This window comes from Juglans microcarpa x Juglans regia, chromosome 8D (assembly GCF_004785595.1).
Source record: "Juglans microcarpa x Juglans regia isolate MS1-56 chromosome 8D, Jm3101_v1.0, whole genome shotgun sequence".
NCBI lineage: Eukaryota > Viridiplantae > Streptophyta > Magnoliopsida > Fagales > Juglandaceae > Juglans > Juglans microcarpa x Juglans regia.
Window position 1 is genome coordinate 474,823 of NC_054608.1, and position 16,377 is coordinate 491,199.

Below are 16,377 nucleotides of genomic sequence, written 5' to 3' on the forward strand. Positions count from 1 at the left end.
ATCTATTATCGTGAGATAATTCTCCTTTATTTTAGTAAAAAAAAATTACATAAAAATAAATCTATAAATTAACGTGACTTGATGTAGTATATCAGAATATAAAATTATTTTTAATATAAAATAGATCTTACGCATCAAATAAAATCATGTCAATTTATAAATTTATTTTTATATAGTTCTTTTATATCTGTAATATTTCTCTTATTATATTCATAATTTTGTTTAAAAGTATAATTGAAAAAATTGATGTGTATTTTATTATTATTATTATTACATATTCACGAGACACGTGTCATTTTTTTAATGAATTACACGAGTACTTTTATGGAAGCAAATTGATTCGGTTCATTGAGGAATGAGTATGAATCGAATCATTTTTTTTTTTAATGACGAAGTAATTATAATAAATTGTTTAAATGATTTAATAATAATAATAATAATGAAATTGTGAAAAATTAGAATAGACTTGAACAGTTGAACGGATAAAACGGGCTGTCTATTGACAACAAATAAAATAATACACGGAGAAAGAAGTATTGTCAGATTCTTTATTTGGCGTGAAAGCTAAGTCAGCACGACGTACGTAAATTAATGTACCTCGAACTGGTCTCCCCCTCTTCTTCTTCTTCTTCTATTTCTGTTGTCAGTCCCTTGAAACTACCGAAAAAGGATTCTTCCTTCTCTGCAGCTCGTTCCCGTGCAGTTCCCTCAATTCCTTCAATTTTTGCTTCTGGGATATGATGGTCCAGAGGAGGGTGATAAGCTGGAGGATGGTGGCCGAGTCTCTTCAAGCTCTTGTGGCACATGGCTTGCTCTTCTCCTTCACTCTCTTGCTTGCGCTCAAGCTTCAACATGCCGTGCTTCGCTCGTGGTGGTTCGTTATTTCCTTTCCTTTTTAATTGTTTTTTTCCCTTTTTATGTATGTTCATTTTGGATGAATTGAGAAAGTGGAAGAAAAGGCAGGAAATCTGGTTTCTTGGGACAGCTATTACAAGTTTAGAACCCGTTTGAATTCTCAATATAATACATTTATCCCCTTTTTTTTTGTTCCATTTTTTTGTGGGAGACCAAAAGGTACCCACTTTGTGATTTGTGATTAATTCTTTGGTTTCATGGGTGGGCTCAATCTTTGTGTATGTTTCGAAGTTTGAATTGGCCGGAAATAGTCTAAGAATTTAGGTGAAGACTGTGTAAAAATGTAAGATTTTGTTGTAGTTTGCATGCTATGATTTAGGTGATTTCTTTAATTCCAATGTCTTCATTTTTTGAAGATTGAAGTTTTAAATGTCAGATTTTCTTATCCTTGTAATTTCAAGTTCTCTAGGCACTACTTCAGTTGAACTGAGTTTTGCTAAAATGTTATGGGAATCGGGAAATGTACTCGCAGGTAAGTCTATTATATGAAACCTAGAAAACGGGACAAGGGTGTAAAGAAAGACAATGAAAGAAAAGAAGAGTATAATGAGAATGTTTTCTTTCTATTGCTATAAACTTCTCCCTCCAATTCACAGGTCACATCCGAGGACTATGCTATTGACCCAGAAAGAGATCTGTTTCTTCAACTCCAAAGACCTTACCAGTTGTCATATGTGTCCGTTCAAATTTATCTCTAAACGCTGCCTTGACCAATTTTTTAGGGGTGGTGCAAAACTATAATAGCTGCATATACAATCAATATAAATGAATTTAAACCTGAAATCACGAGTCTGGGACATGGGCAAGTCCATCAAATTGAGCTTATTCGTATCCGTAGCGAGGGATTTTTCTGATGTTGATTTCCTGACTATTCTTTGACTAGAAAAGTCTACCAAATTATTCACTTGGGAGTTATAAACTACAAAATGTTCCATTAAATATATATTTATGTCGATGGCATGTAGTCCATTTCATACAATATTCAAATAAGTGCGCTATTTGACCATTCCTGCTTTGTATTCAAGCAATGAAGAAGGGGAGAAACTGTAATGTCATTCCATGCTAGAAAGACGCAAACTTCTAAATACATACTTACTTATGGACGTGCAGAGAATGTTCAAGCATGAACGGATTTTTTTTTTCTTTTTCTTTTTGGTTGGATGGAGGCTCTTCCAATATCATGTATGTGGGATGATGAAGCCATTATTAATTTTTCCTTTACATTTCATTAAGGGCAGTTTGCTTTTGTTCTTTTTCTGCAGGGTCATATTTGCCCCTTTGTGGCTCTTTCATGTAGTTGTTGCACGAGGCAGATTTTCCTTGCCTGCTCCTTCGCTGCCGCATGATCGCCATGTATGAGATACTGTCTCCAATGATTTCTCTGGATATCATTTTTATCGAGATGCAATTTACAGAAAAGTAAACACTTCTTTTTATGGACAGTGGGCACCTTGTCATTCCATCATGGCAACACCGTTGCTTGTTGCTTTTGAACTGCTTCTTTGTATACATCTCGAGAGTATTTATGGTATGGAAGTTCTATCATGAAATAGTATACAGATACTATGTGGACCAAAAACTTTATTTGTTCTGATATTAAGTAGCATAGGCAATTTTCCCACGATGAATAAAAAATACATGATCACAGATACTATGGGGGGCAACCAATTTTTTTGGTCCAATGTTTAATTAACACATGCAAATTTCCTGTTATGAATGAAAATCACCTGAATTGACCATGACATATCTGTTTGTCGGGCTCAATGTTGATTAAGAAACATGTTCATTTACTTTTTAAATGTCTAGATGAACAGAAATAGGTTATAATTCTTGTTTATAATCATTTTCAATAAATGACTTACCTGTCAACGTTCTTGCAAACTGAATTGCTGCAGTTGTAAACTTGAAGATTGTCTTTCTACCCTTGTTGACATTTGAAATATCAATTTTGATTGATAATATCAGGTAATTATCCTTCTCCTCTATTGTGCTCTATTCACTAATAAGTATTTATTTAAAGCATAATTAATATTCTTCAATAGTATGCTATCCACTCTACTAGAAATTCTGGAACAGAATCCTGGTTAACTCCACAGACACAGACACACCCACCAATTAGGGATTCATGCATTTTTTCAACTCTTGTCCTGGCCCATAGGCTAACTACTCATCAAAGTGCATTTTCCATATCTGCCCTTTCCATTTTCAATCCTCAACGTCTAGTCTCGAAATTTTATTGCTTATATTTGAATAAAAAGGTTATTTTAGTTTTACCTATTAAGAAAAAGATTATGTTAGTTTTTGGTCATTCAAATTTTGGTTCATTTTAACAAAAGTAACTAATGTTTGTATTTTATATAGGATGTGTAGAGCTTTAATGCCTGGAGATGAAGAAAGTATGACTGACGAAGCCATATGGGAGACCCTTCCTGTATGTTCTGTAACTATGTTTTGAATTAAAGAATTGCTTATATATTTTACAGTAATTTACTTAGTTGTTTCTTATCTAGGTATCAGTGCTTATTTCTATGTGAGTGGTGGCAATGAATTAGGTACCTGTTGTTTTCTGCTGGCACCCTACCTTGTCATTTATATAATTAAAGGATCACCAATTTTCATTACGATTTGTGAGAAACTGCTGCTTTTATGGGGATATCGGACGAAGCTTACAGAGAATCCATGATGGTTGTCTAAAATAATACACTACCCACCCGTGGGTAGCCCAAGTGGTAAGGGTGAATTTGTGTGCATGAGCCCCATGTCACAGTTTCGATTCTCCCTGGGATCAAATTGTGAATTAAGTGGGAGGCCATGGTGGTGGGTTGTTGTGCTTGTCTCCCTGGGGTTTAGGTTCCAAGAGTGAGTCCTAAGGGCTCTACTGTAGGGTGGTTCCTCCGTCATAAAAGTTAATAAATAAATAATAGGCTTGCAGTTTTTGGAATTGTGGTTGCAATGCATTAATGTAAATAGAAACAATAGGTTAAAAATATTCCATATATGTAAGCTGAAAATGATCTCACATACTTTATTTAATGATCCTTCCTTTTAGGCGTTATGAACTTGTGATTCACTTTTGCAAGTTGCAATAAAACTGCTAGGGATGGAATGATAAGATCATTTAGATCTACCTAGAGTTGTGGAAACCTTTTGATTTTATGTGCTGAGTTTTTATGATCTCCTTGAATCTTTTTCTATTTTTAATTAGGTGTTCCTCTTGTATTTTCCCTGTGTACTTGGACTATGCCTTTTAGGTTGTCCCACTATAAAGGGGGAGGGGGGGGGGGGGGGGGGGGGGGGGTTATACTCCACTCAGACTTGCTGTACTGCCCAATGCATTGTACCAGAAACCTGATTGGGATACTGTTTCCTGTCCACAGTTTTATCCTTTGTGCCTGGCCTTTGTAAAACACATGTATTTGCTCTTTGGACCTTCTATACTTTCTCATTTCATTAGATTTTAGTTTTTATAGTCTCGTTATTATAACCCCTGGGGGTCGGCTCAAGTGATAAAAGCCTTGGTTTTGGTGGTATGCTCCCTCTAGGTCTAAGGTTCGAATTCTCTTGGGTGCAAACAATTCCTAGGGGCCATCAGAAAGGGGGATTTTCCCCTTGAATTACCCGAGGTAAACTTGTGGAAAACTCCTTGCTGAGAGCCTGTGCACCCCCAGGATTAGTCGGGACGCTGTTCTTGGACACCCGGTGCTAAAAAAAAAAGGTTATTATGATAATAGCATTCATTACTGCATGATATTTGGACAAGACACTAATGTTCAGCAATTTCTTTATTGTTATTGAATTTTTCTTGCACTACTTTGATGTTTCTTATTTCTAATAGTTTTGATACGAAATTGAAAATATTTTGCTTCTAGCACTTCTGGGTTGCAATTTCTATGGTCTTCTTTATTGCTGCAACAACATTCACTCTTCTGAAGATATGTGGTAAGTTTTTCTGTTTCTTAACTGCAATGATTATGTTGTATTCGCTAAACTTGATATGCTAATGGCCTCTCTACTTGAATCTTTGTGCACTTTCTTTCCATAGTATAAATGGGTAGGCTTCAGTGTAGTGTTATGACAAATTGACTGTGTTTAGAAGTTCTAAAAGCAAACAATCTTCGCAAATCTTACTCGACTGTGTATTCCGATTTTATACGAGTTCTACTTATATAACTATCTATTTACTTTTTTTATTAAACCCAAATAGTTATTACCCAAAATTCATTTGTTTCTTGTTTGCCATGGTTAATTTTTATGTCCAACTGAGTTCAGTAAACATGTTAAAGAAAATTACTATTGAGAATTTTCCCAATTCTCATTTGATTATCCCAAAGACTCACTGCAATGGAACTCTTGTTCAGAATATCATTTCACTTTGTTATATGCCAAAACAAAAGTCTGGTATGAGCATACTTGCATAATCAAGACAGAGATTGTCTGAGGACTAGAACACTATAGCCATCATGAAAGCATTTAAGTAATTACACCATAGGTGCCAATCTGGGGCACCAGTATGGGGTGTTTGACCCTGCTAACCATTGAAAATTAGAAAATTATAGATTGTTTTTATTCAACATCTGCATACAACATGAACAACAGAAAAACAGGTTAAAATTCCCTTGCTATGTATATATTGAACCATTCTGAAAATGGTATTATCAGCCGTAAATGTAGCTACATAATATTTTTGGCTTCTATTATACATAACTGCAGCATTTTGATGCATCTCCATGAAAGCTTAGTATATCCTTGTGAATTCGCGAAAAGTTGAAAGTGGAAGGTGGTATAGGCCGCAAGTCTAAGTAACCCTTAGATGACTTTTTTTTTTTTTTTCAAAACGACTTTGTTAATGAGGATTAAAGTTATTTGCTGTTTCATACCTATTCTTATGCTGTTACTGTTCTGGTTCCAAACTATATCTGCATGAAGGTTGTGTCCCAGCCCTCATGGTCTATGTTTGTAGTTTCTATTGCGGAGATATAACCATTACCAAAACCATCATTGATGAGTCTCTGAAACACATGGCTCTAAACATGCAATTAGCATCTGGTATGCGCCGTTTCTGTATTACGCTTGTATGCAAAATTGTGGATGCATCAGCTGAAATCTTTGGAGAACTTCATAACAATATATTATTGCATAACAATTACTTGACATACATATTGTTAGGCTGAATGGACCAAATATTGTGCTAAGATTCGTGATGCATTCTTTTTCCTGGCTTCCTCTACAACCACATGCAGGTGACATTGCTGCTCTAGGCTGGTGGGACTTGTTTATAAACTATGGGTATGATTTATTTGTGTTTAAAGTTTGATGATGGTATATTTTGTCTCTGCCTCAAAATAATTATTGTTTGTCCATTTACAGCATTGCAGAGTGCTTTGCCTTTCTTGTTTGCACAAGGTGGTATAATCCAGCAATTCATAGGCAGTCTCTCGTTAGAGAATCCCATTCATCTTCAATGAGTATTACATATCTTGAATGGAATAGAGGCTTAGTGCTTTCTTCAGACGAAGACCGGCGCCAGACTGGAATGTGCAACCTGCAGGACGTTGGTGGACATATTATGAAAGTTCCATTTATTGGTTTCCAGATCCTTCTTTTTATGCGCTTAGAGGTATAATAGGTGTTGAGGAGTTCCTCTTTGCGGATATTTTTGAAGTTATTTAAGTTCTCATTTACAGTATCGTTTCATTTTCAGGGAACTCCACCTGGTGCTAGACATATCTCATTCCCAGTTCTGTTTGCTCCTCTGTTTTTGTTGCAAGGAGCTGGGGTCTTATTCGCTGCATATAGATTGGTGGAGAAAATTGTTCTTTTAGTGCACACTGGAGTGGTCTCTGGATCATACGCTGCTTTAGCATCAAAAGCTTGCAACTTTTTTGGGTTTTTGCAACATGGATCAAGGTAATTGTCTAACATTCTATAAACTGTCAATTTTGAATGGCCTGTATCAAACAGCAGCCACCCTCTAGGAATTTTTGTAACTTGTGGTTCATTTCTAATAACAGGTTGCTTGGTTGGTGGTCAATTGATGAAGTCAGTCAAGAGGAACAGGCTAGACTCTATAATGCTGGGATTTCTGGGTTAGTGAAGTGTATAGACTATATTTCACTACCTTTTATAGGACATTTTCATTTAGCCAATCTTTCTTCTGTACTAAGCTGCTTGCTAATCATGGCAACTTAGAGAGCTACACTTTCCATGTGAGGTTCTGATGACCTAAATTGGTTTGTGGATGCCTCATCTTTGTGCATGCATGCGTTTTGTATTGGAGCTTAAATTCATGCCATGTATAATAAAACTTTTAGACTAGGCATTTTCCAACATGGAATTTTTCATCATATAGTTTATATGATCCACCATGCTGGTATGGTATTCAAATTCTCACCTTTGCCTTTTGGGAAGAAAATCCTTATCTCTGTGTCAGTGGAAAAATTTATAACAAATGTTCTAAAATAGCAAAATATTGTGGCTCTGTATCAAAGAATTTGCAAATACATTCATTTCTAGTTGTTTTCATCACTTAAGGCACACAACAGCAATGTAACTCCCCCTTCCTCTAGGGTTAGGGATGCTACTCACATTATCATTCCATGAGCCAGTTATAAGAGAATTCTATAAACATAGGAAACATTCTGAAATTTCATTAATAAAACTACGTACAAAAAAAAATTCATTAATAAAACTCAACTGCAAATTTCCTAATCTGTCTAGGGGCTATTTAGGCAAGTCTAGTTATGAAGGTGAAAACTTTCCTTTTATAGCAGATCAAGTCAAAAGTCAGATCTGTCAGCCCGTAAAATTAACCTACTTAAATATCTAAAATTAATTCATTAGTTAAGACAAAAATAAATGAGCAGAAAAGTAATTGGCCCGTCGGCCTAAAATCCAAAGCCCACTCCAGATTTGGAAGCTTTAGGGCTTGCACGTGACACGCAAGGATAGGTGTCACTTTATTTCCATTGGAAAGTTGTGAAAGAAGATACATTTTATTAACATACGTTATTGAACTTTTTGGTTTGGTAGTTTCTCATCTCTGTTTGACCCACATCATTCAGGTACAATACTTTTGCTCCTGATATTGTGAAGAAAATGCCTAAATCAGATCTTGTTGAGGAGGTACTTGCAATATTTCTAGTTTACCCTTTATGCAGGCTAAAATTCCACGTCTTTTTTTTCCATCATCTATTCCACTTTGTAGCATCTGTTATTTGGTCTAATTACATCTGGCTAAGTGTTAAATCTATTTTACACCAATTGCTCTTTTTTAATATCATATTTTTAATTCTTTTAATTTCAGATATGGAGATTACAAGCTGCACTTAGTGAGCAAACGGAGATCACAAAGTTCAGCCAGCAGGAGTACGAAAGGCTTCAAAATGTAATATTGAGAACCTTGACTGATATTTTCAACAGTTTGAATGTGTTAAACTGAATTTGTTACGTATTTGTTTCAAAATACTTACATAAAAATGTGTTGGTTTCAAAATTATCAACTAAAACTGCAACAGTGACTTCCTAGACCTTTGCCAAGATATTGAATTGGCAACTGAAGTTACCGTTGAGAATTGGCAACTGCAACAGTAATTTCTTGGCAAATGCATTATAAGGTTCAGTTAAGACTTAAAGTGATTCCAAAATTATAACTATTTCCAGAACTGAGAGAGAGAGAGAGAGAGAGAGATTATAAGGAGAGTAGAAATCTTATAAGCCACTGAAAAATAACAATGACCATTGGATGAATAGGTAAGACCAAGCTCTAAAATGAGCATCTCCAGAATCTACATGCTTACAATGCCATTGTGTTAATGCCCCCTTGTTAGTGAATATCCTTTGAGATCCTAGAAATGAATTGACCACTCCCAAGAATTTAACCAGGCACTTGTGCTTGACAATCTAAGAGTTTTGAAAAAATGTTGATGATCCGTACCGCATTAAGATAAATAAACCATCGGATCTGAGTAAGTAATCAGAACAAGGTCTTTTTGACGTTCCTTTGTATGGAAATTATAAGTTTAGTTATCTTCTCTTTTAATTTTTCTCTATGTAACATTAATAGTGATATACTGCATTCTCTCAAATGTGGAAGTTGAAATGTGCCTTATAATGCAATGATTTGGATGAATTTACTATTACATGGAAACCTTTAGACCTGTAGTTCCTTGCAAATAGAGCTTGCAGATCTGGTTCCATTACCCTTTTCTGTTACGTTTTTAATAAATTTTTCTCTTTGTTTTGTGGATAATAATTATCAATTACGCTGATTACATGTACAGTGACCCCAGAATATAAATGAAAATGATTGGGTTACGCTAAAATAAGTTTACTCATGCTATGGATGTAACAGGTTAATATGTGTAATTAAATATTCTGTTGGAAGCTTTTGGTCTTTCATGTTCTTGTCAACTCTTGTGCTATTAATCTTCATTCCACCATGCTAGGATCTACTATGGCATCACAGACTAATTTTATGAATCTATCAGGAAAAGATCCTATGTAGAGTATGCTTTGAAGAACAGATTAATGTAGTTCTTCTTCCATGCAGGCATCACATCCTTTGCAGGTATTTCTGTCCACCCTTATGTACACTACTAACATCCATTTTTTTGTATTCATATTACTCCGTTAGCCGAGTATAGCAGCTTTCTTTATACCACAAATGTAAATATGAACATATCATTTCCCACCCTTCTGGGGCCACTCTTTCTTTCAATAGAAAGCAGGGAAAATTAACAAAAGTGAATAGGCAAACTCGAGTACAGGTACTTTGTCCTTGACTTGACAAATTATTTAGATGTGCAACTTTCAGATCTAATTATGAATCGATATAAAGAGAAATTTTGTTCTTCATCTTAGATTTTATCATTCTAGTAATGCTACAAACCACACTGCTATCCCACTTCAATCCCACTTTGTACATGTGGCACTTTCCATCACCTTTGGATCATCTCTTTTTTTTTTTCTAAAAAGAAATTGAAAGGTTGATGGGCATGGTACCTCATCATAGTGGGTTAAGAGTGATGATGTAGTATGTAGAATTTCCGTTGTCATTCTCAATCACACATGCTTATGTGGCACATTTCAAGTGACTGTCACATCAGCAGGTGCATTATTCCCATATAAAATGACAACAGATCTCTGCCCTCTGCTATCATATTGGTTAGGATCTATTATATCAATGTTTCTCTCCATTTTGCTATCTTTCCTGAGTTAGATAAGCAATGATTTTTTTCCCTGTTGCATTTTCAGCACTTGTTGTGAAAAGTGTAAAAAGTGTCCCATCTGCCGCGTTTCTATAGAAGACCGTTTGCCCGTCTATGATGTGTAGTTTCAGCTCAGACATGGAGGCCACCAGGGTAAGGCTTCCTCCAAAACCATACATTGTTGCTTGTGTTTTTGACTAAGCAAGCACTTAGAAGCTGGCAAATATGGTTATTTTGATAATTTTTGTCAGTGTAATACATCACGTCAGGAACTGTATATATACTAGTGTCTAGTGCGCAATTAATTGAAACAGTTGCTGTTTTGCATGTCTTGTTAACATCTTAGTGTTACAATGGTTGTTAGCTTTAATGGTCAATGATTATATTGAAATTCAAACTATTTTCTTCTTTGGACTAATGGATACCATAATTGTCCATCGTTTACTCTCTTTACAGTAAAAATGCATACCATAAATGGCCGATCAAAAACAAATAACTACCATAAATATATCCAAGTCTTGATAAATGGAAACCATAAAATGGATGAAAAGCAAGCTCATCTACTTAGGTTAATATGATATGGGCATGACGGGATATGTAGGTAAGTGGAGTAGGATAATTAATTAATTATAGTCTGTACTGTGAAGTAGGGCTATGCAAACCTCCGAAAATTCTGACTCCGTCTGACCTCCGCTCCAATTCTGAACTTGATGGAGTCGGAGTGTTCAGAAATCGGAGTCGGAATCGGAGGAGCTCCGAGTCGGAATTCGAAGGCGTGTGTTCTTATGAAATTATGGTCGTAAACTATTTCACTATATTAGTATTAAATAGCAATTACTTACCTTTTAGTTTTCCTAATTTGTGTTTTTTTTCCCCCCAACTTATATCCTTTGACCTCTTTCTTCACTAGAATAAAGTATACAAGGTTTTTCATCATCGATTAGAAAAGAGAGTAAGGGAATAGAGCATTAAGTTCTCTATTAAACTTTGGAATAACAAAATGCTCAACAGTCATATTCTTTAAGAGATTTTATTTTATTATATAATCTCTCAAGATATGCTAACTTAGTAACATAAAGTATCTTTATTTAATAAAATCAGTCATTCCTGTGCATTGCACAAGTTGAAGACTAATGAGTACATCTTATGGTTGAGACCCCATGCCTCTAAATTCAATCCACTGCCCTCCCCCATTCACATCAGTAGCAGTTTTCTCAGCCAAAACAAGTACAAGTAATGATGTTCCTTCAAATAATCACTCGGAATTCAGGTTAAATCATAGTAAGCAAATTGAATTCCATATTTATGTACTATTATTTTCCACACACAAAAAAAAATCAATCTTGTAATAGTAACACTCAAGCACATGTTGCAGTGATTTCCATAGATTCAGCCATGGGACTTGTGGTGGTAATTTCACTGGTACTGATAGACTTTCTGTCCACTTTGACAAGAAAATCATTGAAGCACTCGTCCAAGGTTAGGAAAGTTTCATCAGGGTAGAGAGTGCTCACTTCAACATCTTGAGGGCCATCGATTTGGAAATTGATTTGACAGCCCTTTATGAATATATCATGGGTGAATGATGCAACAATACTTTGAGGTATGCGATTCTCTGCAAATAATATACAAAGAAAGAAAATGTCAAAAAGTTATGATAAAATATAAAGCAAAAACCAGTATCTGCAGTATATTTTGAAAATATTCCAACATGTTATAACATAAAAAATAAATATAGAAAAGAAAAGAACCTGCAGCTGCAGCTAGTAGGTCATTTTCAGTGACGGTAACTCGAGGGAGTGTCTTTCCAATCTTTTTCTCCCACAAAGATGCAAGCTCATTGATGTTGTAGAGATTGCAGGTGGGTCGAAAATGCACACACTTGTCGAGGGTTCGAATGTCATCAACAGTTTTCATTGTAAATTTCCCAATATCAGTGCCAGCAACAAAGTAAGCTGCAATAGTAAACTCAAAACAAGTACAAGTTACAACAACTACAGATCAGCGATATTCATATAAGATATTCTATAAATCTTTCATTTTTCTAAGAGATAGGGGTTGGAAAATGAGAAAGACAAGGAGAAACTGAGTTAGCAGCCCTAGTTCTAGATCATCTTCTTCTTTTAGACCTTCTCAAACACCCCCAATATGATTATGCACAAAATACGCATGCAGTGTCTTTTAAGGAACGAAAAATTTTTCTCATCAATTACTATTTATTATTTCATACCTCACAATTTATGAAAAACACTTTCATATCTTATAATAAAAAAAAAAATTATAGACATAAGTGCGAGAATGAATAGTACTGACGCATACCAACATTGTTAGGTTTGTAAGTTCCGTAGAGATAGTTATGGAGTGGTCGTTTTGTGGGGGTATTCAGTTGTACCTAGCTAGGTACAGAGTCTTCCGATCACAAGTTGAACAGTAAACTCTCAAAGCCTCCTTTTTACTTTATTTACAGTGTGTTTGACAATTTAGAGAGTCATTGTACGGTCTGACAATATAATAGTTCTCACCACCTCGATTAAGTCGTTTTTCATTGAAAAATTATGATAACTGACAAAGAAAGAAGACCTGAACAGCACTTGAGGAAAGATACAGTTACAGAATTACTAGGTACATTTGTCTCCAAAATCCTTAAAAGAAAGATACACTTTCTTAAATTCCCAACTCTAGGAAATGATAAGGCTTCTATATATATATATATATATACACACACACAAAAGGGTTAGATGACAGAAAGTTGCAGATGTTCCCTGAAGATGTATTTGAACCAAAATTCGATGATCTTATTCCTACAAATAGTAAAGCGGATATATTCTTTGTAAGGCCAGGGGATATATTCTTTGAGAAATAGTTCGGAAAAGGGCTTGGATGACAGACAGTTGCAGATGATGCAATTGAACTATATATGAGCTGATTTAAATCCCATAAAAGAGTGGTACCAACTCTGTAGCTATAGACATATATATATTGATGAATCGTATCGTATTAGCATCATGTCATTCATCAAATAGCGTATAAAAAAACCTCTTACTCAACACGTTTGAAAAGTCAGTCGTGTTCACCAACTTATTCGATTCACATATTAATTCATAGATGGATACGTGAGACCGACTTACGTACAAGAAATTAATATATATTTTATCTAAATGCGAATATGACAGACTATATACATCATGATGGTGCCCCCAAGATCATTAAACACAACAGATCTAGAATAAACTAACCATGCATAATGTGCTACAATTTTCATAATAAATATTAATAAAATAGAGATTTCTACATATGATTAAGGTTAAGTTTAGATAATGAATTGAGATAAAAATTTAAAATTAAATAAAATATTATTTTTTAATATTATTATTATTTTAAAATTTAAAAAAATTAAATTATTTATTTTATTTTATATAAAAATTATAATAATGAGATAGATGGAGAATAACTCTGAATTCAAACCGAACCAAAGAATCAAAATACATGTTTGAAACTTGATAAAAGGACAATTAATTAGGCGTGCGTGATAGGTACTCATTGGACGGAACATCTCCATCCCATCTGATTACTAGCTATTTCTTTGAAAATTCAAACCAATGTTGCCGACTTTAATTGAGGCTTGCAAAAGAAATTATGGTACCCTCTCCTACTTACCAGCAAAGTACCCCCAAACCCCCCACCGTGATATTTTATAAATAATAATTTATATAAGTCTTAAATAAATCAGTCTTATATAATCTTTTAGTAAAATTTATTTTTTTAGTGAAATTATTTTTTATAAAAAAAAATCTGCAAAAATGTTGCATATTTTAAATTTGTTACTCGTAATTAATTATATATCATGACGTGTACACAAGTATTGGAGTCAAAATCACAGGACAGTGACTTTGAGCAACAACAAAGTCAATTAATTAATCGTTTCCTACCACATGTATACAAACAAATCTGTCCATCCCCTGTAATTGCTAGCAGCTAGCTACGTACTTTTTCTTTGAAAACAGAAACAAAGATGAAATTCACTGCTCCTGATTAGGTTTTTTACTCTTATCGGCACGTCTCGTGGCACACCTCAGTGGGGGTAGCACTGCTCAACAAAGATTGGTCCAAAATATTGCTCACTTTTACATGCTTTTGGCGCTTTGTATTAAAAAAAATTACTGTACTTTATCCTTCCAGCTATTTGCTAACTTTTTATTTTGTATCTCCAATTATTACTTTTTTACTGTACTTAACTTTATCATTATGTTAAATTAATAAGAAATGATATCTACAGTTTTAGAGTGCGTAAATCTTGCATTTTTTTTAAAAAAAAATAATATTATAAAACTTACATGAAAAAATTAATTTTTTAATAGTGAATCTCACTCTTTTTTAAAGAGAGTGGGCGGGAGTATTTACACAACTTAAAACTGTATCTAGTATTACTCTAAATTAATACATGAACATATATATTATCATCATCTACCTTGATCATGACCTCATTAATTTACTATATAAGAGTATATGATATGTTTCTTTCAAGTTTTTAATTTCCTTGTTTTTCAAGAGTATTGGGAATCAACCATCGAATTATATATATAATTCCATTATTTCTACGATAGAATATTTTGGTTAATATTATAATAATCTTCTTATAAAATATAAAGTAAGTTTCGAGTTGGAATGACAGGTGTCAAAATGAAGAGTTCTAAAACAAGGATTAGCTGTAACTTTCTTCCTAACTAGCTAATAACTATATAATTAATATTTTTCATTGTAGTATATAATTATATATTAACTAACATATATATATATATATATATATAGATCACTACTAAATTAATTAGCTTAATATAAATAATTAGTGAAAGGAAGCAAACATGCATATTGCAATGTATGCATAATATCGTCGGTCGGTCTCACCTTTGACAGTACCATCACCGTAGATTTGGAACTGATCCAAGGGAGGAACAACCTCGGAAGGGTGAGTGTTGTCGTAGTAAGGCCAAGAAGCAATGGAATTGCAACATATATACGTGTAGGGTATGCCGGACGCCTCGATCGAACGCCTGACCCTTCTCTTGTCTATGTACATGGTCAGCCCTGGCTCCACCGGATCAGCTCTGTCTACGTCGTGCCCGAACTCCGACGGCAGAAATCTCTGCAACACATTGATCACCATATATCTTTAATTTCCTAGGTTGTACATGTCTTTTATTTCTTGTCACGGGTTATTACATATATACAGCGGTTTTTACCTTAATAGTACCAGAAGTTTTCATGGCCTCGATTAAAGTCAGCTGGTCCAGTACTTTTTCACCTCCCACAGCTGATATTACTACATCAATCTCGTGCTCTCTCAGTATTTTCTCCATGACTTCCTTATCATTAATCAGTCCCTGCCAAACGTAACATATCAAACGAAAAAGAAGAAAAAGAAGGAGAATTAAGAAGAAGAAGAAGAAGAAATCAACATATACACGTAGGTATTTTGTGTTATTTATGTATGTTGGAGAAAAAAGGGAGAGATTCTAGTAGTAGTATTGACTACGTACATGCAAAATTATGGCGCCTTTGTCTTGGAGATTTTTTATGGATTTTGCCTTAGAAGGGGAAACGGAGCCCGGACGGACGAGAAGATAGGTGGGTCGGCCGGTGAGTAGGCTGGCTTCTGCGACGAACTGGCCCATGAAACCTGTTGCTCCGACAATCAGAACTCTGCAGGTACTCTTGGCTGCGGGAACAAAAGGTGTCGCAGTCATATTGCTGGTTGCAGTTCAAAGTATAGTATAATACACCTTTTTATCAAAGTATGTCTTTGTTTTCTATTAAAGGGACAGAGATCGAGCAAGCAAGAAAGGAAGGGGATAGGTGGTAACGGGTGACGAGGCAGCCGCTACTCTTATATATTGGTAGCTCAGTACGTACGTACATATGTGGTGATCACTAGCTAGCAATATATATGCGTGTTTGAACGTACAAAACTATATATACACAAAAATAGGAAGGTATGGAATATAAATAATATTAAATAAATAACTGAATATCAGAGTGATTGGGAATTATAATGATCCATCAAAATATCATATTTTCATCTACCTTTCTACAAAAGCTGCTAAATATTACATCGTAACCTACGTTGATTGACAAGGAAGACATCGTTTTGTTGACGTTTAGCTCAAATGGCCATCGCTTTCTTAGACTGGTAGCCAAGAAACACGTGCAGGCCAGTAATTCCCATTGAGGATGGCTACTCTACGCGCTCAAGTGTACC

General features: G+C 34.8%; 2 protein-coding genes across 3 annotated transcripts; one reads left to right on the plus strand and one right to left on the minus strand.

Moving 5' to 3' along the window:
* Nucleotides 1–537: 537 nt before the first annotated feature.
* LOC121242980 lies at nt 538–10,521 on the plus strand. Its single transcript, XM_041141027.1, has 14 exons — nt 538–874; nt 2,178–2,268; nt 2,359–2,443; nt 2,811–2,880; nt 3,277–3,346; nt 4,785–4,854; nt 6,156–6,201; nt 6,283–6,532; nt 6,617–6,822; nt 6,927–7,001; nt 7,977–8,037; nt 8,219–8,299; nt 9,402–9,481; nt 10,168–10,521. Exons 1-14 carry the CDS (start codon nt 738–740, stop codon nt 10,244–10,246), a joined length of 1,401 nt encoding a protein of 466 aa, XP_040996961.1. The 5' UTR covers nt 538–737; the 3' UTR covers nt 10,247–10,521.
* A 669-nt stretch (nt 10,522–11,190) lies between these two features.
* Nucleotides 11,191–16,069, minus strand: LOC121241939 (leucoanthocyanidin reductase-like). Of its 2 annotated transcripts, none has more exons than XM_041139796.1 (5): nt 15,659–16,069; nt 15,362–15,502; nt 15,027–15,264; nt 11,884–12,076; nt 11,191–11,741 (listed from the first exon to the last, which is right to left on the minus strand). In XM_041139796.1, exons 1-5 carry the CDS (start codon nt 15,863–15,865, stop codon nt 11,480–11,482), a joined length of 1,041 nt encoding a protein of 346 aa, XP_040995730.1. In that variant the 5' UTR covers nt 15,866–16,069; the 3' UTR covers nt 11,191–11,479. The 2 variants fall into 2 exon arrangements, with proteins under 2 accessions (XP_040995730.1, XP_040995729.1); XM_041139795.1 differs by having other exon boundaries at nt 11,191–11,736; nt 11,873–12,076; nt 15,659–16,068.
* Nucleotides 16,070–16,377: the final 308 nt, after the last annotated feature.